Genomic DNA, 27,564 nt, shown 5'->3' with positions numbered 1-27,564 from the left:
ATCAGTCAATTGTAATAAATTAATTAGGCTTGAATCTATGGATTTCACATTGCTGAGCAGGGGAGCCAGGCCCAGCCAATCAAAATGAGTTCTCTCCACAAAAGGGCATCATTAGACAGAAATACTACTCAGTTTCATCAGCTGTCTGCTCTCGGACCATCCAGCAGGTGAAGAAGCCAGATATGGAGGTCCTGGGCTGACATGGTTACATGTGGTCTACGGTTGCGAGGCAGGTTGGATGTACTGCCAAATTCTCTAAAACAACAGAGGCGGTTTATGGTAGAGAATTGAACATTCAATTCACTGGTAACGGCTATGGGGGACATTATTGTAGTCAGCATGCCAATTGCACACTCCCTCAAAACTTGAGACATCTGTGGCATTGTGTTGTGTGGCATAACTACACAGAGTGGCCTTTTACCTTCCCCAGCACAAGGTGCACCTGTGTAATGATCATGCTGTTTAATAAGCTTTTTGATATGCCACACCTGTCAGATGGATGGATTATCATGGAAAAGTAGAAATGCTCACTAACAGGGATGAAAACAAATTTGTGCACAAAATGAGAAAATCTTTGTGCATATGGAACCTTTCTGGGATCTTTTATTTCAGCTCATGAAAATTAGGGACCAACACTTTACATGTTGCATTTATATTTTTGTTCAGTAAACAAACATATGAAGTACTCGCACCATAGAATATTCTCTCTGGTATAGTAACATTATACATTTGGTTAAACTTTTCTCTCTCTATATTACATTCAACAGCAATTTAAATAAGTGATCTTTAATCACTTTAAATCCTATAGTTGTTTAATTAAGCACTATATTTCCATATCCAGCTCCTGACAGGTGCAAGGGGACTCATTACTGTGATTTACAGCCAATAAAAATGTATCTTAAAGCAAAGGAGCTAATTGGACTGTAAATGTCATTATCCTGTGTATTCAATTATGCTCCCCTGAGCTGAAACTAATGTTAATCAATACAAGTCACCGATTCCACCATAACGCAGATCCCTGCAACTCGAAGGGTTAAGCCAAATACAATGAACACCTTCTCCAGACATTTCATTCTTCATCACTTCTTTAATGCACTTAACTATCTTTTTTACATGAATGGTTAACATGACAACAAAATTACAGTAGTCACTGCATGCAAGTTCACACATTACAATCTCTCAAACATCTATCCAAAATTGTATTTGCTTTGAAACTCGGAGGAAAATAAACTAAAAGCCAAATTGTCAAGTACAAAAAATTAAACAGAAGCAGCAAAGTATAAAGTGCACATTTTCATTCAGAACTTTCCAGACCACTTTCCAACTGCCTTGGCACAACCACGACCACGACGCACACAGCCAGACATATACCGGAAGGACAACTGCCATTAGTGACACTATTGAGAGACATTAAGGTTGAGAGACATTTACAAGTCATAAATCGGCCTTTTAATGATAGTGCTAATGCCTGAATATCATATTTAAAAGAGAAACAAGGATTATGCCACATAACAAGTACATGTACCTTTCCTCATCTAAAATATCACCTGCTAAGAAGCAAGGCATTGGGGTGCAGAGGTTTGATCATGATAAATACATGGTGATGTTTCCACTATAACAATCCTTTAGAGTCACTATGATGAAAAAGCAATGACCACACACTGAAAGTTTTTTTTTTTTTTTTAAGATCCTTACTTGTAGTTTATTTGCATTTGTCATTTTAAATAGAATCATTTACAAACAGACTTCTAACGCCCAAAAGGGTTGTTTAGTGTCTTAGCGCTAAACAAGCAGTCGAAATAGCTACAACTTCTCAACAATGATCGCTGAATTGCTACAGGCAACAGCTCGGACAGAGCGTGATCCACTCTGTCCAACACTGATTTACACGGAGCAGCAGACAAATCAAAGAAAGCAAGCAGGACATAATACAGTGCACGACCCCAAGGCATGCGAGTGCATTCAGAACGGACGCCTCCATCACCTCGTACGCTAGTCTACGCTCTTTCATATAGCCAGTGTCATTTCATAGTCTAAATATAGAGTTACCACCACACCGTGGTGCAGTAAGCTTATAGGAATAAATCACTTTGCATTTCTGCTGCACTTTTGGATGTTCCCTGGTATTTACAACAAAAAGGTTTAGATGTTTTGTGTGTGACCACCTTCAGATTGCCATCATTTCAGGGTGGCACTTAAATCATCTTCTGTGTTCAAAGGCATGTAACGTCAAATCAAGTAGACAAACGATATGCAACCTCTTTTGCAACGCATGACAACATATGGCTGTATTTGGTATCAAATAAATTCCTCTTCCATAAAATGTACTGATAAAAGATGTTATCTTTAAATTAATGTGAGTGCAAAAAAAAAATTAAAATGTCCTAAAGGAGAGAGTGAATGATTTGAAGGGGTCGTCCATGTCTAGCAGGGTTGGGTGTCAATTCATTTTCAAGCCATTCCACTTTTTGTTGTTGTATTTTGTTACGATAGGGCATTTTCAAATTCATCCATTGAATTTCAGTTCACTTCCTGATTTGACCACATTGAAAACCAAATTGACCCCGACCCCATTGCCTAGGTTGCGAGGACTCCCTCGGGTTAACACAGAACAGTCGTGGTCTTTTCGCGGTCAACGTTCTCTCCACGGTTCATCTCACGGCCGGTCAGTGGTCACTTCTACCGGCCCTGCTGCAAGTACTGCTGGGTGAACATATTCAACTCACTGTCCAGCCAGCCAGCCTTATTCCTGCCAGGGGACAAGGCAACACCATACTCAGATAGGTACACACCATCAAGACAGTAGTAGTGCCTTGTCTTCAATGAAAACAGATGGTACTTTAATATCACACTGCACAAAAATAAAATCGCAACATGCAACAATTTCAAAGATTGTGTTACAGTACATTTAAGTAAAATCAGTCAATTGAAATTAATTCATTAAGCCCTAATCTATTGATTTTACATGAATGGGCGGGGCACAGCCATGGCTGGGAGCCAGGCCCAGCCAATCAGAATGAGTTTTTGATAGGTGACAATTGTCTGTTAATTGAATGATTACAATATTCGGCCTGAAACATATAATTGTATGGAATATGGAATTGATTAGAATGTATAAAATCATAATCAATAAAATGTGTAGTCCTAGTCAGAATTAGGGTAAAACAATATGTCTTTATGGTATTTTAAACACAGACCGTCTGAGCTTGGTGCCGACCTGACTAGAGATTTGGGAGAGAACGGGGAGTACGTCTCAAGGACAAGGTTACTATCTCTGTCGGCTGGGTTGTGAGACAGACAGTGTGTGCGTAGCAGGACACGTGTGTGCGTCTGTTTGTGTGCATGTGTGGGTCCGTCCGTCCGTGTGTGTGTTTGTGTGCGGGTATCTGCGTCTGTGTGTGTGTGCGAGCATGGCTGTGTGAATGTGTGGGCGTGAGAAGTCGGTATAAAATGAATTATATTCTTGACTTTAGAACGTTCCGTGAATAAACCTTTGACTATTTAGCTGGGCCTCCGTCTGTTTCATTCGACCAGGATCTTACAAATTCTGGTGTGCAGACAGAGTATTATAATTAAATTGGGTGATGTACCTGGAGAACATAATTCTCTTATCAGTTCTCCCACACAAAAGGTCTTTATTACAGACAGAAATACTCCTCAGCACCCCTCACAATCCCACAGGTGAAGAAGCTGGATGTAGAGGTCCTTGGCTGGTGTAGTTACATGTGGTCTGCGGTTGTGAAGCCGGTTCGACCATATTCTCTAAAACATTGGAGGAGGCTTATGGTAGATAATTTCTGTGGTAACAGCTCTGGTGGACATTCATGCAGTCAGCATGCCAATTACACACTCCCTCAAAACTTGAGACATCTGTGGCATTGTGTTGCGTGACAAAAATGCACATTTTAGAGTGGCCTTTTATATACCCCAGCACAAGGTGCACTCATTTAATGATATGCCTGTCAGGTGGATAGATTATCTTGACAAGGGATAAATTGCTCACTAACAGGGAAGCAAACAAATTTGAGCGCAATTTTAGAGAAATAAGCTTTTTGTGCGTATGGAACATTTCTGGGAACTTTTATTTCAGGTCATCAAACATGGGACCAGCACTTTACATGTTGCGTTTATATTTTTGTTCAGTGCAGTTAAGCCCAATTATTTTTTCCCCTTTACTATGAGCCCGTTGTAGTTATTGAGAATACCAAGGAGCCTTGATCACTGAGCAATGTTGACTGAGCAGTGTCCGAAATAGTACCCTATCCCCTATGCAGTGCTCGACTTCTGACCAGAGTCTTTAGGGCACTTGGTTTTATATGGAATAGGGGGCCATTTCAGACGCAACCAGTGTGTTACCGAGCGTCTTACCGGAGCAGTTTGGCCTTGCTCTGCAGCGCATCCAGCAGCTCTATCTTCGTGTTCATGTCGGTGATCTCATCCTCCAAGTTCTGCCGCGTCACGTCTACCTGCTGACACAGCTGAGCAAAGGTGCCGGCCAGCTCCCTGCACAGACAGACACACACCAGCAGCTCAGGGCCACGCAGTCTCAACTCTACTTAGTGTACTCACTGAACAAAATCCCTGTAGAGCCATGTCAACTTCAGCATGTCCTCAAGCGTTTAGGCATTTTGAGGAATAGCGCTCTGAGATTCAGGGGCCATATGTGTACCAAGCATCTCTGAGTAGAGGTGCTCATCTGGGATCGGTTTGTCCCTATCCGTGTCATTTTAGGCCTCGTGAAATAAAAAACTCAAACTGATCGTAAATCAGGATCCTACTTGGGTCCTACTTACGACTTAAGTCAGCTTTGTTTTCAGAATGACCTACAACTGCAAAGAGCAATAGGCTCACTCGGTAGCTTATAGACAAACCAGATCCCACTGCCAGTCCCTCTCACCACCAGAGGGCCTCTATGAGGCATGTTCAGAGAACAACTCCCACACAGCAGGAGACAATCTACTTATATAAAACAGGCTTACATAACGTTGTGTGACAGATTGACTGGCCAGTGGTTCTACGAAGAGGCTTTAGCAAATTCTATACTAGCTGTCAAACATGCAGAACTGAACTACGGAGAGTGGCAGTGCGGAGCCCTGCCAAACATCCCATCTCTTTGTTGAGGGGATTATATTGGCCTTGTAAGACTCGGTTGTGGTGGAGTAGGAGGGCAGCGGGCAGATAGAGAAATAGATGGAGAGAGCAAATGGATAGAGGGAGAAAGAGAGCTAGATAGGGATGTTTTTTGACTTTACCTCCCTTATCTCACCTCATTTGCTCACATTGTATATAGACTTATTTTTCTACTGTATTATTGACTGTATGTTTATTTTACTCCATGTGTAACTCTGTTGTTGTCTGTTCACACTGCTATGCTTTATCTTGGTCAGGTCGCAATTGTAAATGAGAACTTGTTCTCAACTTGCCTACCTGGTTAAATAAAGGTGAAATAAATGTTTTTTAAAAAGGAGGAGATGTAGTGAGAAGAGGAGTGAGGGAGTCAGACAAAACAGACCGCTGTAGATGGGATGTCCATTACTCACTGCTGAACCTGGTGGCTGCAGTTGGAGCCGGTGTAGCTGACGATGAGCTGCAGCTTCTCGCTGGCGTAGTCCACAAACTGGCGCTTGAAGGCCCTCTCCTTGGCCTTGGTGGTCCAAGTGAGGCGCTCGTACACGTACAGCAGGCCGTACAACCCTACCGAAAGGGCAATCAGACGCCAGCCCACTGCCTTCCAGATCTGACACACACATTTTCAATACTTAACATTTTCAAATTAACCGTTGTTGAGTGCAAAGGAAGAAAACACATTTCATGCCTGGGTTAAACAGGGGAAAACACTGAAAGTGTCAAATCCTTTCCTACTTATTTTCAGAAACAATACTTTTGGTTTAGGGCATGGTCAACAACCATTTGCACATTCTTTAAAGCCTTCACGGAGTGTGTCTCCTCTATCCTTACCACGCCACCGACGACTATGATGCCCATGGATGTACGGGAGGTGAGGGAGGCCAGGCCGGTCACCATGGAGACCATCAGCTCCTCCTGGGTCATGGAGTTCTGGGGGAACGGGGGCATGCTGGTGCTGACCGGGGTGAGGGCCATGGGCCGAGGAACCTACAGGACAGACACCAATGAAGTATAGAAACCGTGCGTAGCTGATGCTACGTCTTGACCAATAAGAGCCTTCAAAAGCCACCGTTACGCCATTATCATAGTCCTCCTTTCAGAGATCTGATAAACGGAAGTGAATCAGGGGGGGGGGGGGGGGACGACGACGACAATATCCCCACATTAAAATAACCAACTTGTCAACAATGCCACAATGTGCGGAATATGGATGCAGCCAGCACCAATTCAAGCGATGCAGGAAGACATTTCATATGCAAGTATCGAAATTAGTGTAGTACTTCATGGTCCATTTTAAGAGAGTGCTCCTGACAGCCTGGGGTACGGTGTAACCATAGCAACGCACGTAACCAAATGCCTGTATGCTAGCTAGCTTACAAAGAGATACGAAGCACGGATGGCGTGGCGATACGTGTGTGGAATGTAACTGCTATTCTTATGGATTTTCTAATTGTCCTTTCACAGCTGTTGAACAAATATTGTGCATTGACAATGAATGTAGTTCACGTCAGCAGCCAGCCTGGTGCTGCTCTGTGACATGCTGTAAGCAAAGACGCCACCAGTGAACTCCGTGTTTACAGTCTATAGGTGGGTTAGCTGACGTCACAAAACCACGTGCGCGCTTCAAAATGGGGCAGAAGTCAGTGCTGTTGTGATTCTGGAGGTCCTGATTGCTTGCAACAACGACAAACTGCCATGTGGGGAATCGGAAGTGGCTCGTTTCAGCTCATTTCACTTTGCTCTTGACACCATGTCTTGTTGAGGCGTTTTGACTGGATGTCATTTTGGCAAAAATTCACTCGCTAACCAACAACTGTAACAAATGTATTTGAGAGACAGGTGCTCATTGTGCAAATGTATTTGTTTTCAATAAACATAGATGAAATATAGCTTACATGTCAACAATCTCAGCCAACAGTTCATTCTGACCCATAGTTGCGCACGCGTCGGTTTTGTAGCTAAACAACCAACCCATCCATGAGTGAACCAGTTCCTACGTTTATTGTACCGGTAGTAATTAATGGCTTTTTACTGCCTTCATGGGGGATTAACTTGACAGAGTGATCTCAAAGCACTGAGGAAGCACAGGAATAACAACCCAGAATGGAGTATGCTTGTCTGCTCCCAGAGGATACTCCCCTTGTTCCACTAAGAAAGGTATTATTTTATCTTCTCTCTTTACAAGGACAAGATGCTTCTCAAACAATAACAAAGCGGTCACCCAGCCAATGACTTGGTAAATAGCTGAGGGATGGTGCTGGAGAAATGTAACCACTCAAAATGAATAGACAAGAGCTATGGATGACCATCCATGAGCTCAAAATGATAGTTTTAACCATGTTTTGAGCCTATACAGTGTTTGCTTACAATTACATCATAAAACAAGCTTATATTTATTTTTGGGGTTTTGATGGTGTAGGAAAATGTAAATAAACTAGAGGCATTGTAAATTCTATTCTTTAAGAATAAATACATTTAAAAAGTCGAAAAATTGAGGAAGCGATCACAATGACGCCTTTAGGATCAGGATTGGGGGCTGGTGTAAACCTGATCCTCCATGTGTGGTGAAGAGCTACCTCTACCTAACCCTTTTCTTAGGGAAATAGCACGCACACACACCTGGTCGTTGTAGCCCATGAGGGCACGTCGGGTGTTCTTGGGTCCCAGAAAGCGGTTGACCAGCATGGTCCAGCCCAGGGAGAAGTGGAAGCCAATGTCCTCCTGGAAGTCACTGCACAACTTGTCGCAGGCCAGGTCGTAGCTGAGGGTGAATATCTGCTGCCGCGGCACCAGCTTGTCCACCTGCTCCTGGACCGGCCCTGGCAGCAGGGGCTTCAGACCATCTGAGAAGGGGGATGCTAGTTGAGAACATCTCCGTGGTTTCACAATTGAACATCAATTTAATTTACTGGGAATATTTCCGCCCGTATGGCTGGTGGACCAAACGGTTCCTTTAACAATGGGATGGGGTTTGGAATTGTGTGAGTGCCGCTGCTGCGGGACTGACCGATCATCTCTGTCTGGGTGGACTGCAGGGCGGCGGTGATGGCTGTGGAACACCTCTCAGACATGTTCCTGCCCAGACCCTCCTCAATGTGCCTGTGGAGCTCCTGGAAAGAACACGCACACAGTACAACATCACCACCGCAATCTCAATGGTTCAGTCCAAAATGGACACCCTATTACCTATGTAATGCACTGCTTTTGGCCTGACCCTTATACTACAGCCACTTCCAAAATGTGCACCCTATTCTGTACATAGTGCAACACATATGGTCAGAGAGAAAACAAACTGCACAGTATGACATTCTGAACACACACTAAAATATAAAACAATCCAAGTTCATGGAAGTTTGCCAATCTGAACACACCCTTAAAATGTCAAAGGGTGTGTTCAGGAAATTCCCTGCAAAGGGTTGTTCTCTTAGAGAAGGTAGACACCAGGACAAAACAGGCCCGAGGGAGAATTCCACTAACACTCTGAAAAGGATTGAGGCCTACGGCAACAGTGGCCCATCCTCCTCCTAGAGACCTACTGGGTATGCAGGCTTTTGTTCCAGCCCTGCTCAAACACACCTGATTCAGCTAATCAAAGTCCCGATGACAGCCGATTAGTAGAATCAAGCATAAACATCCGGTAGCAAAAAGAGCAGGAGGAGGTGTGTGTGTGCTCGTGCGAGCGCTCGTTTGTGTTGGAGGCCAGGGAATCACTCACGTTCTTGTACACCTTGAGCACCACCTGAGACGGATGGAAGTCCATGTGGAAGTCATCCACCAGCACAAAGAGTCGCCTGATCTCCTCTGCCATGGCGTTGGACACCTACACACAGGTAAAAACACACACACACAGGGAAGGAAGAATAACGTTCACTAGACCATTCTTAGAATTCAATCGTAGCGCGGCAGCCCATTTTAAACCTACCTGTCGCTCTACTTCCTCTGTGATCTTCTTGATCTTGCTCTTGCAGTCCAGCGTCAGCAGGTCCAGCTGCTTGTCGATGAACTCCATGCGGTCCTGGCGCTCCTCCCTGGTTTCTAGGCAGTGAATCCTGAACACACAAGGTTCACAAAACATGGAGCACAACTGGTTGCCTCGCACGGTAGCCGTTCCCCATCACGTCTATCATATCGGTTCAAATGAAGGAAAGGAGACAAGGAAGACATTTTGACAATTGAGGCAGCCTGGGTACTTGGCGTGACCCGAGAACTCACCTCTGCTCCTGAGCCGCCACGTGCACTGAGTCCATGATGAGCCGTAGGGTCTCCGAGATCTGCTTGGCCCTCACAGTGTGCTGCTCAAACTTGGTCTTCACCGCAGACTGAGAGATACACTCCTACAAGAACAGGGGAAAACAGAGTGTTTCACAAGAGGGCCTAGTGAATGGGCAGAAATATCCCGACACATTCAATGGCTTTCAACTGCAGAGCTCACTCTCTCCTAACTAGAGCATGCAGACATGATTTGAAACAAGTGAGAAAAGAATGGTGTTGGATTGGAAGTGAACTGCACCGGCAATTGAGCAGAGTTCGGAACATCTCTAATGGGAACCGAGACGAAGTATTGTAAACTGAAAACCCCTTTCACTCAGAGGTTCTTTCATTAGAAAGCCTTACCTCGAAGCGCCTCTCAAAGTTCTGGAACTCAAACATCCTGGCCTGGAATCCCTCGGCCAGAGCACCACCTGAACAAGTAAGGAGAGTGTCGATTTTTTTTTTGGGGGGGGGGGATGTCATTTTCTTGGATATTAGATCATTGTTTTTCTGTGAATGTCCACCTGTGTGGCTTACAGTGAATTAGGGAAGTATTCAGACACCTGGACCTTTTCCACATTTTATTATGTAACAGCCTTATTCTAAAATTGATTAAAATCTTAATCTACACAGAATACCCCACAATGACAAAGCGAAAACAGGTTTAAACATTTTTGAAAATGTATTAAAAAATAAAACAGAAATGGCTTATTCACATAAGTATTCAGACCCTTTACTATTGAGACTCAATTTCCATTGATCATCCTTGAGATGTTTTTACATCTTTATTGAAATCCACCTGTGGTAAATTCAATTGATTGGACATGATTTGGAAAGGCACACACCCGTCGATATAAGGTCCCACAGTTGACAGTGCATGTCAGAGAAAAAAAACAAGCAATGAGGTCGAAGGAATTATCCGTAGAGATTGTGTCGAGGCACAGATCTGGGGAATGGTACCAACACATTTCTGCAACATTGAAGGTCCCTAAGAACAGTGGCCTCCATCATTCTTAAATGGAAGAAGCTTGGAACCACCAAGACTCTTCCTAGAGCTGGCCGGACAGTCAAACTGAGCAATCTGCAGAGAAGAGTCTTGGTCAGGGAGGTGGCCAAGAACCCGATGGTCACTGACAGAACTCCAGAGTTCCTCTGTGGAGATGGGAGAACCTTCCAGAAGGACAACCATCTCTACAGCACTCCGCCAATCAGGCCCTTATGGTAGAGTGGCCAGACAGAAGCCACTCCTCAGTAAAAGGCACATGACAGCCCATTTGGAGTTTGCAAAAAGGCACCTGAAGTACTCTCAGACCTTGAGAAACAACATCGAACTATTTTGCCAGAATGCCAAACGTCACATCTGGAGGAAACCTGGCACCATCCCTACGGTGAAACATGGTGGTGGCAGCATCATGCTGTGGGGAGGTTTTCAGCGGCAGGGACCGGGAGAATAGTCGGGATCGAGGCAAAGATGAACGGAGCAAAGTAGAGAGAGAGAGAGAGATCCTTGATGAAAAACTGCTCCAGGACCTCAGACCGGGGGAAAAGGTTCACCTTCCAACAGGACAACAACACTAAACACAGCCAAGACAACGCAGGAGTGGCTTCGGGACAAGTCTCTGAATGTTCGAGTAGCCCAGCCAGAGCCCGGACTTGAACCCGAACGAACATCTCTGGAGAGACCTGAAAAAAGCTGTGCAGCAAGGCTCCCCATCCAACCTGACAGAGCTTGAGAGGATCTGCAGAGAAGAATGGAAGAAACTCCCCAAATACAGGTATGCCAAGCTTGTCGTGTCATACCCAAGTGTGTGTGTGTGTGTGTGTGTGTGTGTGTGTACCTGCTTCTGGCATCCCCTGGGCCTTCTGAACGCGGGCCTGTAAGACCTCCTTTGCAGACACAAAGAAGATGCGGTCGCTTGCCTGGGCCCGGTCCACCACGCCCAGCTCGTCCACCAGGAAACCGCTGCAGCGGTCCATGTGCTGCCTCCTCACCTGGGGAGGCACAGAGTGACAGGGAGACCTGGTTCAATAGAGCCATTTTGTGTTTACCATCAAACGTCACGTTCGAGTGATGTGCGCATCCCGACGTCAGAACGCTCTGTAGCTGGATAGCTGACGTCAGGACCTTGACAAATTTGCAGTGCGTGAGTGAGGACCATAAGGACGTGTAAGACTGATGGCTATGTTCAACAATAGTATTCATCTTGCTTTATCTGGGATATTGTACCTTGCCTCACTGGCATGTAGCAGGTTTCTAGGTTATCAAACCTCTAACATATGTAGACAGTCTGATTACATGTTAACTCACACGAGCGCCATTTGAAGTTGCAAGTGGTCGTATCAACTTCCATGTAAACAAACCGCTTTCTGATGCGCACGCAACTTTTCAAACACACACAGCAGGAAAAATGATACATACATACATACATACGTGTAAACACAAGCCTACAGGCACATGCTCTTCCTTCAACAAGTTGTATTGGCAGACCTGAAATGGTCACAACATATGGGATGTTCACTAAAGGGCCGGGACGTTACCAGTATCGCGATACTTGTTAGTGTCGTGCCAAGGAAACAAAAACGCCAAGCGGTATTAACTTCTTTAGGAAAACGGACCTAACGTTGAAAACAAACATGTTGTCATCCAGAGTCAAGATTATTTATTTTCAAGACTATAGCACACAATAATTTACGTACAGCAGGTTTTTAAAAAGTACCAGAGAGAGTCAGTTATGTTTTTATTTTTCCCCGTGGAAAAAGTCTTGCGATACTGGCATCGTTACAGCCCTCATGTTCAACCTGACATTTATTTCAAGGACATAAAGCCAGACTGAGGCCAGTCAGTCTCAGTTCAGTCTCCTGGCCATCTCCAGGTGTCGTGTCGGGTTGTATTATATCAAACATCTCAAGTGTTTCTCTTGTTGGACGACTCAGATAACCGTTTAAAATTGATAATTTACCCAAGTTACCTAAAAATGTCCATAACCCTTGAGAAAGGCACTTTAACCTAAATTGCTTCTGTCAGTCTCTCTGGATAAGAGCACCTGCTAAAAATGACTCAAATGTAAATGTATAAGTTATTAACAAGACTGTGGTGGATTACAACCTCTCCTGGCCCATAGAATACGTTCAAGACAACATCCAACTTCTTTGGGTGAAGTAGACGGCACAGAGAGGTGGGTTGAGTATCACAAGCCCGAAAGGCAGGCAGTCCCACAAGGTCTCGCTCAACCACCGGCATGATACAGCCATGTGAGGTGCAACCCTATACTTGAAATCAACACTTTGGCAGACCCTAGTGCCAACCCTACCTCACCATTAACTTAATTGCTGAATCTAATATTGTACTCTTGCAGGCAGTAGTTACCCCATGTACTCGGCTCAACCACGACCCAGAATCTGGCACAAACCCATCTCGCCTCTCCTTGTATAATGTTACCCAGAACACCTTTCACCTCTTCCATTTACTAGTGCATTTATTAGCCCAAAAAACTATTGCTAATGCTCACCAAAACACTGGTATCTGGTGTAACCGTGATATAAGAGTCAAAGCTAACGCTAATTCAGCTCAGAATACTCATCGTAACCCTGACGGCGAATTCTAACTCAACTGAGTTCACAGTTCAATGTACACCATTTTAAAACCGTCCAAACTCCATTCGCAACCGGATTCATTTGGTAAGAGAGATTCAGTCAATAATAGGAATAGATTGTTCACCATCTATTTTTTTTTTCAATTTAAAGTTAAGTTTTCTTGTTTTTCAATCAACCAACAAAACACATTCCACATTCAGATGTGACAGGCTTAAAAAACAAAACAAAAGTCAAAATATAATAGTACATATGAAAAAATTAATACAATTAAAATGAAAGATTAAGAAAAAGTGTTTTTATTTGATCTATTTATTTTCCTTGGTGTGTGTGTGACATACATACTCAAAAACAACATTAAAATAAAAACAAAAAAAACATACATAACACTTGCAGCAGCACTATCAAGGTTCTTATTAGCTATTTCTAGCATTCGCTGAGACGACGGGCCAATAATTTGTTTTTAGGTTTTACAGTACCTTACACAACATGTATCTGCGCATTTCCCTAGTCACCCCGTTCACTCTGTCCAGGTTGAAATATAGTTGAGTAGTGGAGACCAGAGTCTCTTGTGGAGGTCAGCTGTCTCTTGTGGAGGTCATAAGTGAGCTTTTCAAGAGGGAGAAAGTCAATCTGGTCAATCCACATTTTAAATGTAGGAGAGGTATTAGAGGCCCACAATAGAAGAATACATTTCTTAGCAATGTATGTAATAGTTATAAGCAAATTCTCTGTCAGGATCAAGAACAAAGTCCTGCTGGGCATTAAGAAGGTAGATAAACGGGGTCATATCAAACTGTACCTCTAGCATTTTCTGTGCAAAAGTATGTATAGATTGCCAGATTCTGGCAATCTCTCAACAGCTCCAAAATACATGCATATAGGTTCCACTTTCAGAGGTACATCTTTCACAGTTAGGAGACATATCTGTTTTCATTCTATGGAGTCTCAAAGGAGTATAATAAAATTTGTACAAAAATTTGTAATTAGATTTTCATTTTTACATTGGTAGAGGAGCAGTATACCCTGTCGCAAACCTCCGACCATAACTAATCACTGATAGTCAGACCAGGGTCCTTTTCCCAGATTATTTTCAAAGGAGTAAAGGAGGAGCCTCCTTTCTCAGAAAGGAGTCTATAGATGTAGGATATTTTGCCTTTAATGGATTGTGCTGTGACAAGAAGGGTTTCAACTTCATTCAACTGAGTTCTAAACCTCCTCTCGGAGGTAAGAGGAAATTACATGTCTAATTTGAAGATATTTAAAAAAAACGTGGATCTTGGCACATCGAATTCACTGCAGAGCTCTTGAAAAGATTTCAGTGTAGTGGTTTTCTGATGAAATAGGTCTGAAAAGGTCCTGATTCCTAGAGTATGCCAAAGATTAAAGTTGGTATCCCTCAGGGCTTTTGGCAAGTCTGGGTTGCCTACTATAGGCGAGTGAGAACATATTTGGGAGAAAATGCCCAGGTATTTCTTACAGTCCCTCCACGCTAGTAGGGTGCTGTAAATCACAAAGGTTTTGGCTATGTTGCCCACTTCACTGAAGTTATTAATGAATATAATTGAGCATAAGGGCAATGAACCACAGGATTGGGCTTCTATCTGAATCCACGTTGACTCTTGTCTGTTTGTGATCCATGTTAGCATGTTGCGGATTTGAGCAGACCAGTAGTACAATTGAAGGGAGGGAAGGGCAAGACCACCCTTAGATTCAGGTTTCGATAGAGTGGAAAACTTGATCCTAGGTTTTTTATTGCCCCATATAAATTTGGTGATGCTTTGGTTAGTTGTTTTGAAGAAGGAAACTGGGAGATAGCATGGGAGCATCTGAAATAAGTAGTTCAGTCTAGGAAGGACGTTCATACGGATGACAATTCTTCCTACTAAGCTAATTGGGAGGGAGCTCCAGGTTTGGAGATCGTTCTTGATTCGATCCAGGAGTGGAAGATAATTTTCCTTGAAAAGGCTATTCAGATCTGGTGTTATGAAGATCCCGAGGTATTGAAACCCCTGTGTTTTCCATTGGAAAGGACATAGTGTCTTCATAGAGCTAGTGAGTGTAATATTGAGAGGGCAGACAGTGGATTTGTTCAAATTGATCTTATAACCTGAAAACTTGCCATACTGTGCAATTGTGTCTAAAATGAGAGGGAGGGATTTCTCAGGGTTGGATATGTAGAGCGAGACATCATCAGCGTAAAGCGAAATTTTGTGCTGCAGGCCGCCTGCAGAAACACCCATAATACTTGGATTGCTCCTTATCAGCTCTGCCAGAGGCTCCGCCCCCAACAAGTAGAGCAGGGGGGACAGCGAGCACCCTTGTCTTGTGCCCCGTTCCAGAGGGAATCTGTCAGAGTTCAGTCCGTGAGTAGTCACTATGGCATTTGGATGAGAGTATAGTGATTTGATCCATTTAATAAAATTTGGGCCCATATTGAACTTTTCTAAGACTGAAAACAGAAAGCTCCACTCCATCCTGTCAAACGCATTCTCAGCATCCAGTGAAGGCAGCAGGACAGGGGTCTTCTGTGCGTTTACTTGATCAATAATATCAAAAAGACGGCGAATGTTATCAGAAGAGTATCTGTCTCAAATTCAGTTTGGTCCGCTTTTATTATTTTGGGAAGAAGAGTGTTTAGTCTTTTGGCGAGCAATTTGGTAATTATTTTATAGTCGAAATCCAACAAGCGTATGGGCCAAAAGGACGAGCAGGATAGGGGGTCCTTGTCCTTTTTTAGCAACACTGTAATGCGGGCTGTGTACATTGAGTCTGGGAGAACTCAGTTTTTGCAAAAATCCTCCAGCATTGGCATGAAGATAGGGCGGAGCTGGGGCCAAAAAGCTTTGTAGAACTCTGGGGAATCCATCTGGGCCTGGGGACTTATTAGGTGGCATGGAGGTAATTGCTTCCAGGATCTCCTCAGGAGTGAAAGGGGAGTTGAGATCTTCTTGGTCGGTCTCTGATAGTTTAGGTAGCGAGATTCCCTCTAGGAAAGAGTGGAGCTCTGCCTCTGTGTTCTCTCAGGTGTATAGTTTGCAGTAAAAATCATGAAAACTTAAATTGATCTTTTTTGGGTCGTATGTGACCTCGTCCTCTGCTGTTCAGATAGCCATGATTGTACGCTCTGACTGCTCCTTTTTTTAATTGGTAAGCAAGCAATCTACTGGGCCTATTGCTATACTCATGGTATTTCTGTTTAGTAAATAATACATTTTTTTAAATCTCCCGAGTGTAGTCCAAATTCAGTTTGGCTTTGGCTGCTTTAAGATGACTCCAGGAGGTGCTGTCTGGGGATTGTTTATGTATTCTTTCACAGCATTCCAGCTCCCTCAAGATCTAGCCTCTGTGCTTCCATTGCTTTTTTCTTAGAGGAAACATATGCGATTAGATGACCTCTTAGTGTGGCTTTAGCAGCGTCCCACATTGTGGCTGGAGAAACAGGAGAGTCTTTGTCTTGTGTGTGTTGTCTATCCATGTAGTTACCAATGTATGGAACGCTTCGTCTGATAGCATGGAGGTGTTGAATTTCCAGCTCTTTGACCTCGGGATGTTTTTGCAGAGGTCAAAGCGGAGGTGGACAAAGGCGTGATCTGAAAGTGCTATGGGTCCGATTGTACATGTGGCTGAATTTATGAAACTCTTTGGGATAAAAATGTAATCTATACTGGAGTAGGTGTTATGGACATTAGAGTAGTATGTATAGTCCATAGATGAGCTATTAGTCTCTCTTCAGAAATCAATCAGTCCCATCTCTTTAGTAAGAGAGTTCAACATCTTTGCAGATCTAGGATTTGTGGTGGGGACTTGAGATGATTTGTCTAGGGTTGGGTTAAGGGTACAATTAAAATCTCCGGCCACTACGCCAAAGGAAACACAATGCTCATTGAACAGGGTTATCATTTTTGACATGAAGGCAGGAGTATCTGTGTTAGGGGCGTATATGTTTAATATAGTAATTGGTTGACCATATAGTGACCCAGTTATCAAAATAAATCTCCCCTCCGGATCAGATATGTTTTTGTCAATTATGAATGGAACATTTTTATGGATAAGTATGGCTGTGCCTCTACTGTTTGATTTGAAAGATGAGAAATACACTTGTCCCACCCAAGCTCTGCGGAGTTTGGCATGTTCAGCATCACAGAGGTGTTTCTCTTGTAATAGCGCGATGTCTGCTTTTTCCTTTTTTAGAGCACATAGTATCCTTTTCCATTTTATTGCATGACCAAGACCATGGCAGTTCACCATCTATTTTAAATACTATTTGAGAAGGTCCGGTCTGGGTATGTGACAAATGTAAAAATGCTCATGTTTCCAACTTCTCTCGTTCAAACGATAAAAATAAAAAAATGACGTGAATTCACAATTCAGATGTGGTCCTGTGTATGACCGCTAATCACGCAAATCAATCTATCGCAGTTCTGGCAAGCTACCATAGTCACAAAGTCATAAACCATGTCTATTTCTACAATTGATCGTCTTAAAAATTTGACTTTAAACCCAACCACACTGATAACTTTATGCTTAACCTGGATGGTGTTTACGGACATATTCAATCAATCCTTATCCCAGTCTTCTGTCCCCACATGCTTCAAGAGGGCCACCACTGTTCCTGTTCCCAAGAAAGCTAAGGTAACTGAGCTAAATGACTACCGCCCCGTAGCAGTCACTTCCGACAACATGAAGTGCTTTGAGAAACTAGTCAAGGACCATATCACCTTCACCCTACCTGACACCCTAGACCCACTCCAATTTGCTTACCGCCCCAACAGGTCCACAGACGACGCAATCACACTACCCTAACACATCTGGACAAGAGGAATACCTATGTGAGAATGCTGTTCATCGACGACAGCTCAGCATTTAACATAATGGTACCCTCCAAACTCATCATCAAGCTCGAGACCCTGGGTCTCGACCTCACCCTGTGCAACTGGGTCCTGGACTGCCTGACAGGCCGCCCCCAGGTGGTGAGGGTAGGTAACAACATCTCCACCCCGCTGATCCTCAACACAAGGGTGCGTTCTCAGTCCTCTCCTGTACTCCCTGTTCACCCACGACTGCGTGGCCATGCACGCCTCCAACTCAATCATCAAGTTTGCAGACGACACAACAGTGGTAGGCTTGATTACCAACAATGACTTCAGGAAACAGCAGAGGGAGCACCCCCCTATCCACGGGACAGTAGTGGAGAGGGTAGAAAGATTTAAGTTCCTCGGCTTACACGTCAAACTGAAATGGTCCAACCACACAGACAGCGTGGTGAAGGCGCAAAAGCGCCTCTTCAACCTCAGGAGGCAGAAGAAATTTGGCTTGTCACCAAGAACACTCAAACTTTTACAGATGCACAATCGAGAGCATCCTGTCTGGCTCTATCACCGCCTGGTACGGTAACTGCTCCGCCGATAACCGTGAGGCTCTCCAGAGGGTAGTAAGGTCTGCACAACGCATTACCGGGGGCAAACTACCTGCCCCCCAGGACACCTACACCACCCAATGTCTCAGGAAGGCCAAAAAGATCAAGGACAACAACCACCCGAGCCACTGCCTGTTCACCCCGCTATCATCCAGAAGGCAAGGTCAGTACAGGTGCATCAAAGCAGGGACTGAAAAACAGATTCTATCTCAAAGCCATCAGACTGTTAAACAGCCAACAGCTGCCAACATACTGACTCAACTCCAGCCACTTTAATAATGGAAAACTTGATGTAATAAATGTATCACTAGCCACTTTAAACAATGCCACTTCATATAATGTTTACATACCCTACATTACTCATCTCATATACTGTACTCTATACCATCTACCGCATCTTGCCATCTTGATGTAATGCATCACTAGCCACTTTAATGTTTACTTACCCTACATTACTCATCTCATATGTATATACACTGTACTCTATACCATCCACTGCATTTTTTATGTACATATTCTTATTCATTCCTTTACACTTGTGTGTATAAGGTAGTTGTTGTGAAATTGTTAGGTTAGATTACTCGTTGGATATTACTGCATTGTCGGAACTAGAAGCACAAGCATTTCTCTACACTCGCATTAACATCTGCTAACCATGTGTATGTGACAACTATTTTTATTTGATTAAAACCGAAAAGCAACAAAAATGTATGAATCTTTACAATATAGCCAATTGACTGTGGTTGTGCCATCTAGTCCAAACCTTTACCAGTGTTCCCCACCCAGTCAGCAACAATTCTCTGCTGTGTGCCTCTCCATGTTCTCACTTCTAATCATTGTGATGGATCGTTGCAGTGATATATGTAACAGTGTGTTTATAGACTTCCAACAATCTGTTAACGTATGGTGCACTTTGTACAATTTCTCCATCCGGACCGTCACAATGTTTCGACATGGCATCTTGTTGTATGTTTCTAGACATTCTATTAGGGCAACATTCAGCATTGCACCTGTACTGCCACAGTATCTCAATTTCACCTCGCAAAGTTTGCATTTCACCACCTTCTCCTTTAAAAACTTCTCAAAGTATTGCCATACAGGACTTAGCTGCTGTCGTTTCCGTCTCACTGACAATTTTCCGAACTGTTAACAACGATGACGTGCGGAGCGCTTTATATCTGTGGCAAATCATTTGAAAGATGCATATCTCCTACTAATGTAACAATGCCGTAAGTATTTAATCAAACGCTTTCCCTTTATGATGATGATCAGAACCTGTTCGTGGCAGCTTTGTGATCCAAATTCTGTAAAAAAATATATATATTTAAAAAATGAAGCCCACCCGAGTTCCTACACACACATTTTTTTTTTGTAGTCAGGGCCCACGGTCTGTAATGAACCAGTGTTTTCCTTATACATGTCAATATGTCAGTGTATTCTTTCTGTTGATTGGAACAGTGTGTTGTGAAAATGTGAACATATTATAAAGTTGTTTTGTAAATTTTAAAGACTCTTGGAAGTCCTAAAATAAAATACGTTTAGGCCCTGACTGCCAACGCCATAACTAACCTCAGCGTGGCCCTGACTGCCAACGCCATAACTAACCTCAGCGTGGCCCTGACTGCCAACGCCATAACTAACCTCAGCGTGGCCCTGACTGCCAACGCCATAACTAACCTCAGCGTGGCCCTGACTGCCAACGCCATAACTAACCTCAGCGTGGCCCTGACTGCCAACGCCATAACTAACCTCAGCGTGGCCCTGACTGCCAACGCCATAACTAACCTCAGCGTGGCCCTGACTGCCAACGCCATAACTAACCTCAGCGTGGCCCTGACTGCCAACGCCATAACTAACCTCAGCGTGGCCCTGACTGCCAACGCCATAACTAACCTCAGCGTGGCCCTGACTGCCAACGCCATAACTAACCTCAGCGTGGCAATGACTGCCAACGCCATAACTAACCTCAGCGTGGCCCTGACTGCCAACGCCATAACTAACCTCAGCGTGGCCCTGACTGCCAACGCCATAACTAACCTCAGCGTGGCCCTGACTGCCAACGCCATAACTAACCTCAGCGTGGCCCTGACTGCCAACGCCATAACTAACCTCAGCGTGGCCCTGACTGCCAACGCCATAACTAACCTCAGCGTGGCCCTGACTGCCAACGCCATAACTAACCTCAGCGTGGCCCTGACTGCCAACGCCATAACTAACCTCAGCGTGGCCCTGACTGCCAACGCCATAACTAACCTCAGCGTGGCCCTGACTGCCAACGCCATAACTAACCTCAGCGTGGCCCTGACTGCCAACGCCATAACTAACCTCAGCGTGGCCCTGACTGCCAACGCCATAACTAACCTCAGCGTGGCCCTGACTGCCAACGCCATAACTAACCTCAGCGTGGCCCTGACTGCCAACGCCATAACTAACCTCAGCGTGGCCCTGACTGCCAACGCCATAACTAACCTCAGCGTGGCCCTGACTGCCAACGCCATAACTAACCTCAGCGTGGCCCTGACTGCCAACGCCATAACTAACCTCAGCGTGGCAATGACTGCCAACGCCATAACTAACCTCAGCGTGGCAATGACTGCCAACGCCATAACTAACCTCAGCGTGGCAATGACTGCCAACGCCATAACTAACCTCAGCGTGGCAATGACTGCCAACGCCATAACTAACCTCAGCGTGGCCCTGACTGCCAACGCCATAACTAACCTCAGCGTGGCAATGACTGCCAACGCCATAACTAACCTCAGCGTGGCAATGACTGCCAACGCCAACTCACCTCCTCCATGTACTCCGGCTCCGAGGCAGAGGCATCCCAGCGGTTGTTTAAGATGAAGATGTTTGGACTGGAGAGACGCTCGTTGACCTTGTGGAAGAATGACTTCTCCTGCAAAGAGTAGCATTTGTCTATTCAAAATCCAATATACAGTATACCCTCAGACATCCTGACTGGCATTCGGTCAACATGCAAGTTCGGGCCGAGTGGATTTCTTTCTAGAGTAGAAACATGTTTCTTACCGTCTGCATCAGAGTGGACTCAGAGTTTGCCACCAGGACAAAGACATCGGCGTCCAGGCAGAACTTGTCGATCCAGCTGTCCAGCTCTGTCGTGACGTCAATACCGGGGCTGTAGGAGCAGAAATATGGGATGACTTCAGGTCACAAGGCCACAGTAGAAACTATACTGAACAAAAATAAAACGCAACATGAAACGATTTCAATGATTTTACTGAGTGACAGTTCATATCAGTCAAATGAAGTAAACGACTTAGGCCCTAATCTATGGATTTCAGATATGCATCTTAGTCGGACACCTTAAAACAAAAACAAAAAGGTAGAGGCGTGGATCAGAAAACCAGTCAGTATCTGGTGTGAACACCATTTGCCTCATGCAGCACGACATCTCCTTCGCATAGAGTTGGCTGTTGATTGTGGCCTGTGGAATGTTGTCCCACTCCTTGTCACTGGCTGTGCGAAGTTGCTGGATATTGGCGGGAACTGGAACACACTGTCGTACACGTCAATCCAGAGCATCACAAACATGCTCAAATGGGTGACATGTCTGGTGAGTATGCAGGCCATGGAAGAACTGGGACATTTTCAGCTTTCAGGAATTGTGTTCAGATCCTTGAGACATGCATTATCATGCTGAAACATGGGGTGATGGCTGTGGATGAATGGCACAATGGGCCTCAGGATCTCGTCAAGGTATCTCTGTGCATTGAAATTGCCATCAACAAAATGCAATTGGGTTTGTGGTCCGTAGCTTATGTTTGCCCATACCATAACCCCACTGCCACCAGGGGGCACTGTTTACAATGTTGACATCAGCAAACCGCTCGCATACACGACGCCATACACGTGGTCTGCAGTTGTGAGGCCGGTTGGACGTACTGCCAAATACTCTAAAACGATTTTGGAGACTGCTTACGGTAGAGAAATCAACATTCCATTCTGGTAACAGCTCTGGTGGACATTCCTGCAGTCAGCATGCCAATTGCACGCTCCCTCAAAACTTGAGACATCTGTGACATTGTGTTGTGTGACAGAACTGCACATTATAGAGTGGCCTTTTATTGTCCCCCAGCACAAGGTGCACCTGTGTAATGATCATGCTGTTTCATCAGCTTTTTGATATGCCACACCCGTCAGGTGGATGGATTATCTTCGCAAAGTAGAAATGCTCACCAACAGGGATGTAAACAAATTTGTGCACAAAACTTGAGATAAATACACTTTCTGCATATGAAACAATTATGGAATCTTTTATTTCAGCTCCTGGGGCCAACACTATACATGTTGCGTTTCAGTGTATATGAGGATAATGTAGTTTGTAGGGGAGGAGTAGGAATACAAAATCTAAGGGTGAAGTGAAGAGTGGTACCCATTCAAACATCAACCTCCGAGCACTTCCAGAGGACTCCTGGTTGTGCTAAAATAACTGAATGCCAGAAGGGAATGGTCTACCTGATCCTTTCAGATGTGTGGTGTGTGTTGCCCTCACCTGTCCACCAGCACCAGGTCGTCCCTAAGCAGGGCACACTTGACTTTAGGCCACATGACACACACCAGGCTTCCTGCATCCAGGTCCTCATCCTGATGTAGAGCATGGGCTAGCTGGTTCACCGTCTGAGAAACAGTGAGCGAGACAGAAATAGAAAGTGATTGTGCAAGAGAGAGACAAAACATGCAATAACATGTGTTCACATTTGAACTTTGACTACATTTGATTGTATGAGTTATTGTAATAAAAGGACAGATTACTAGGAAGGAAATATATTCATAATCTATTGGCATGTGTATCCCTATTTAAACCCGTAGCAACAATACCACAATGACATAACACATTTCCATAGAGATAAGGATTCGAGGGAAAAGGTTGCATCAAAAAGGTTACTCAGCTGTGCCAACAAATAAAGTAGCCAGGCAGAGATTTTTCCTATGAGCAGAGCGGAGGTCTGTGTTGATCATTAGCCAGCGGAAATGACCGGCTTTCCGGGGTTTAGTCCCCATGGGGAGAGAGGAGAGGCCTGGGGAAGCTGTTAGCAGCCAGCATGCTTCACACAGACCTACTGTACAGTCCAAAGTTTGGATAAACCTTCTCATTCAAGAGTTTTTATTTTTATATTGAAGAATAACAGTGAAGACATTAAAACTATGAAATAAAAAAAAAAGTGTTATATTTTGATTTGTTTATTTTATATTTGAGATTCTTCAAAGTAGCTACCCTTTGCCTTGACAGCTTTGCACTTGCTTGGCATTCTCTCAACCAGCTTCATGAGGTAGTCACTTGCAATGAGTTTAAATTAACAGGTGTGCCTTGTTCAAAGTTACATTTGTGGAATTTCTTTCCTTCTTAATGCGTTTCAGCCAATCAGTTGTGTTGTGACAAGGTAGGGGTGGTATACGGAAGATAACCCGATTTGGTAAAATACCAAGTCCATATGGCAAAGAACAGCTGAAATAAGCAAAGAGAAACGACAGTCCATTATTAGTTTAAGACATGAAGGTCTGTCAATACGGAAAATTAAGAACTTTGAAAGTTTCTTCAAGTGCAGTCGCAAAAACCATCAAGTGCTATGATGAAATTGGCTCTCATGAGGAATGGCAAAGCAAAGAAAGACCCAGAGTTACCTTTGCTGCAGAGGATAAGTTCATTAGTTACCAGCCTCAGAAATTGCAGCTCAAATAAATGCTTCAGAGTTCAAGTAACAGACACATCTCAACATCAACTGTTCAGAGACTGCGTGAAATCCGGACTTTGTGGTGGAATTGCTGCAAAGAAACCACTACTAAAGGACACCAATAAGAAGAGACTTGCTTGAACAAAGAAATACGAGCAATGGATATGAGACCAGAGGAAATCTGTCCTTTGGTCTGACGATCTCTGCATGTGTGGTTCCCACTGTGAAGCATGGAGGAGGTGGTGTTATGGTTTGGGGGGTGCTTTGCTGGTGACACTGATTTATTTAGAATTCAAGGCACACTGAACCAGCATGGCTACCACAGCGCTACACCATCCCATCTGGTTAGGACTTACACAGCTGGAATGTGAACACATGATAAGAGCGGCTGAGAGCATTCAGGGTTGCTGGTGTTTCGTTGATTCTGTTGCTATGTTTGGACACGCGGGTCAGTAACAGGTTTGATCAGGATGCATATCATAGGCACACGGCCATTTCTGGGTTATAAACTACAGTCAACAGGGAAGGGGATATTTCTGGGCTCCTTTAGGTGATTATGTGATACATTGCACCAACATTTCGGGATGCTGGTATTTTAAAGAATAAAATAACATTGATAAGAAGTAGCTTAAATTAAAAAAAGATAATCCATTAAGAGATGTCTACTTTCCAAGTGACAAAGGTGCAGTACTCATTAAACTGTGGTGCAACTGGCTAAGAGAGGTTTGCTTGCGTACAATGTAAAATAAAAAAAAATAGGTGCTGGATAACCAGTGAGAGTCACGGTTTTGAGGGAGGACTATTGGTCTACCGGGCCACCCACAGTTTACTAAATAAGACAACTGCTCAACAGAAAGCCACTGTGACAGATCTGACTTCATCTGCTGTAGGACAAGCAGAAATGTATTCATACAGTACAGACAATTACAAGCCACCTGTTTTACTGCTGTTAAACTTAGATGGGCATTGCATTGCATCACAGTAATTACAATGCCTAAACGAAGATGGGCTTGGGAGATTTGAACACATCAAAAGGTTGAGAGCATGTTCTTGTCTCAACAAACTACATTCAATTTAAATCTTAAACTTACTCTAAAAAGATGTGTGTTGTGCTGAGCAAACCACAAGGAAGGCGCAGTGCCAAAACATTTGTCATCTTCAATACATTTTTGGGAGGACACATGTGCGACTTTATTTTTCATAAAGTATGTCTGTCCCCCCCCCATTAGTCAGCACCTCGCAAACTTATTGTGTGTGTGCACTTAACTAGCGTGCTAAGAGTTCAGAGAAGTCTTCCGGGGTGCAGTATCCAACTTAAGAGCTTTAAGTAACGTCTTGTTTGTTTTTTTACCAACAATTTTATTCCAAAAAGGAAACACTTGTTCCTGTTGCCATTTTAAAAAGTTTCTCTATAACCTTGTGTGAAGGTACTGACTTTGATGCTCTTCTTCTCCTCTGACCCCTCTGTGAGCAGGAAGGACTCGTTGCCGTCTGTCCCCTCCACCTGCAGGAAACAGTTGGTGGTATGTCCTATCCCAGAGGGGAGCACCTTATCACACAGCATGGCGTTGATCACCGAGCTCTTCCCGTTACTTGTCCTATAAAGTAGAACACACTGATGAGTGAGGAACATTTAACACGTCTAGAGCATTTTCCAGAAATGTGCAGTAGTCCAACCCATTTTTAGAGAGACAAAATTGATTGTGCGATTCATTGAAAAATGAATAGCGGGGAAAACGTGCAGCTTCCGAACTTCAATGACTGGTGAAGGCGTCGCCAGTTGTCATTACGCGGTGGAGGGAATGTACCTTCCAAAGAAGACACACTTCATGTGCCTGCGTGCCAGCACCTCTCCGATCCCTGCCACCTTTGACAGGTAACCGTGCACCTCCTGAACCTGCTCCTCTGTCGTGACCGGGTCCAGCTCCTCATTCCTATAGGTGTCTGTAGGCGGTAGGAAAAAAATAAATCACACAACCATTGCAAACCCCTAGGAACTCGACGAGCGGTCGACCGTTTAATCGGAATGGACAATTAATTAGGGCCGATTTGAAGTTATAACAATCGGTAATCTGCATTTTTGGACATAGATTGACTACCTGTTACGCGAGTGCAGCAGGGAGCCAAGGTAAGTTGCTAGCTACCATTAAACTCATCTTAACATAATCACAAGTTAACTACACATGGTTGATGATATTACTAGTTTATCTAACTTGTCCTAGGTTGCATATAATGCGGTGCCTGTTAATTTCTCATCGAATCACAGCCTACTTCGCCAAACGGGTGATGATTTAACAAGCGCATACGCAGAAAAAGCACTGTCGTTGCACCAATATGTACTTAACCATAAACATCTTTCTTTAAAATCAATACACAAGTATATATACTTTTAAACCTGCATATTTAGTTAATATTGCCTGCTAACATGAATTTCTTTTAACTAGGGAAATTGTGTCACTTCTCTTGCATTCCGTGCAAACAGAGTCAGGATATATGCAGCAGTTTGGGCTGCCTGGCTCGTTGCGAACTGTGTGAAGACCATGTCTTCCTAACAAAGACTGCAATTAATTTGCCAGAATTGTACATAATTATGACAAAGGTTGTGCAATGTGACTGCAATATTTAAACTTAGGGATGCCACCCATTCGATAAAATAGGGTACGGTTGCGTATTTCACTGAAAGAATAAACGTTTTGTTTTCGAAAAGATGGGTCATTATGGTAAAATCTGGAAACTAAGGCTTGTATTTCTGTGTGTTATGTTATAATTAAGTCTATGATTTGATAGAGCAGTCTGACTGAGCGGTGGTAGGCACCAGCAGGCTCGTAAGCATTCATTCAAACAGCACTTTCGTGCGGTTGACAGCAGCTCTTCGCTGTGCTTCAAGCATTGAGCTGTTTATGACTTCAAGCCTAGCAACAACCGAGATTAGGCTGGTGTAACCGATGTAAAATGGCTAGTTAGTTAGCGGGGTGCGCGCTAATAGCGTTTCAATCGGTGACGTCACTCGCTCTGAGAACATGAAGTAGTTGTTCCCCTTGCTCTGCAAGGGCCGTGGCTTTTGTGGAGCGATGGGTAACGTTGCTTCGAGGGTGGCTGTTGTCAATGTGTCCGTGGTTCGAGCCCAGGTAGGGGCGAGGAGAGGGATGGAAGCTATACTGTTACACTGGCAATACTAAAGCGCCTATAAGAACATCCAATAGTCAAAGGTATATGAAATACAAGTCCTATAAATAGTCCTAGAAAGTGTCCTATAATAACTACAACCTAAAACTTCTTGCCTGGGAATATTGAAGACTCATGTTAAAAGGAACCACCGACTTTCATATGTTCTCATGTTCTGAGCAAGGAACTTAAACTTGAGCTTTTTTACATGGCACATACTGCACTTTTACTTTCTTCTCCAACACTTTGTTTTTGCATTATTTAAACCAAATTGAACATGTTTCATTATTTGAGGCTAAATGTATTTTATTGATG

The 27,564-nt window shown here is 43.9% G+C and overlaps 1 protein-coding gene across 2 annotated transcripts in view; it reads right to left on the bottom strand.

The window, feature by feature from the left end:
- Positions 1-1,063: 1,063 nt before the first annotated feature.
- The window catches only part of mfn2 (mitofusin 2), a 36,584-nt gene continuing 10,083 nt past the window's right edge, over positions 1,064-27,564 (bottom strand). For both annotated transcript variants that reach the window (XM_064923159.1, XM_064923160.1), the window contains exons 3-18: positions 25,893-26,028; positions 25,520-25,682; positions 22,905-23,029; positions 21,419-21,527; positions 21,180-21,287; positions 11,217-11,370; positions 9,742-9,809; positions 9,340-9,461; positions 9,050-9,176; positions 8,843-8,947; positions 8,135-8,237; positions 7,747-7,970; positions 5,959-6,114; positions 5,541-5,737; positions 4,369-4,503; positions 1,064-2,749 (exon numbers count right to left, since the gene is read on the bottom strand). In XM_064923159.1, the coding sequence (XP_064779231.1) occupies positions 2,680-2,749; positions 4,369-4,503; positions 5,541-5,737; positions 5,959-6,114; positions 7,747-7,970; positions 8,135-8,237; positions 8,843-8,947; positions 9,050-9,176; positions 9,340-9,461; positions 9,742-9,809; positions 11,217-11,370; positions 21,180-21,287; positions 21,419-21,527; positions 22,905-23,029; positions 25,520-25,682; positions 25,893-26,028 (2,102 nt within the window). In that variant the 3' untranslated portion in view covers positions 1,064-2,679. The remainder of the gene's footprint in view (positions 2,750-4,368; positions 4,504-5,540; positions 5,738-5,958; positions 6,115-7,746; positions 7,971-8,134; positions 8,238-8,842; positions 8,948-9,049; positions 9,177-9,339; positions 9,462-9,741; positions 9,810-11,216; positions 11,371-21,179; positions 21,288-21,418; positions 21,528-22,904; positions 23,030-25,519; positions 25,683-25,892; positions 26,029-27,564) is intronic.

This window comes from Oncorhynchus masou, chromosome 18 (assembly GCF_036934945.1).
Source record: "Oncorhynchus masou masou isolate Uvic2021 chromosome 18, UVic_Omas_1.1, whole genome shotgun sequence".
NCBI lineage: Eukaryota > Metazoa > Chordata > Actinopteri > Salmoniformes > Salmonidae > Oncorhynchus > Oncorhynchus masou.
The sequence above is the reverse complement of the archived record's forward strand: the minus strand, read 5'-3'. Positions and strand labels throughout refer to the sequence as shown.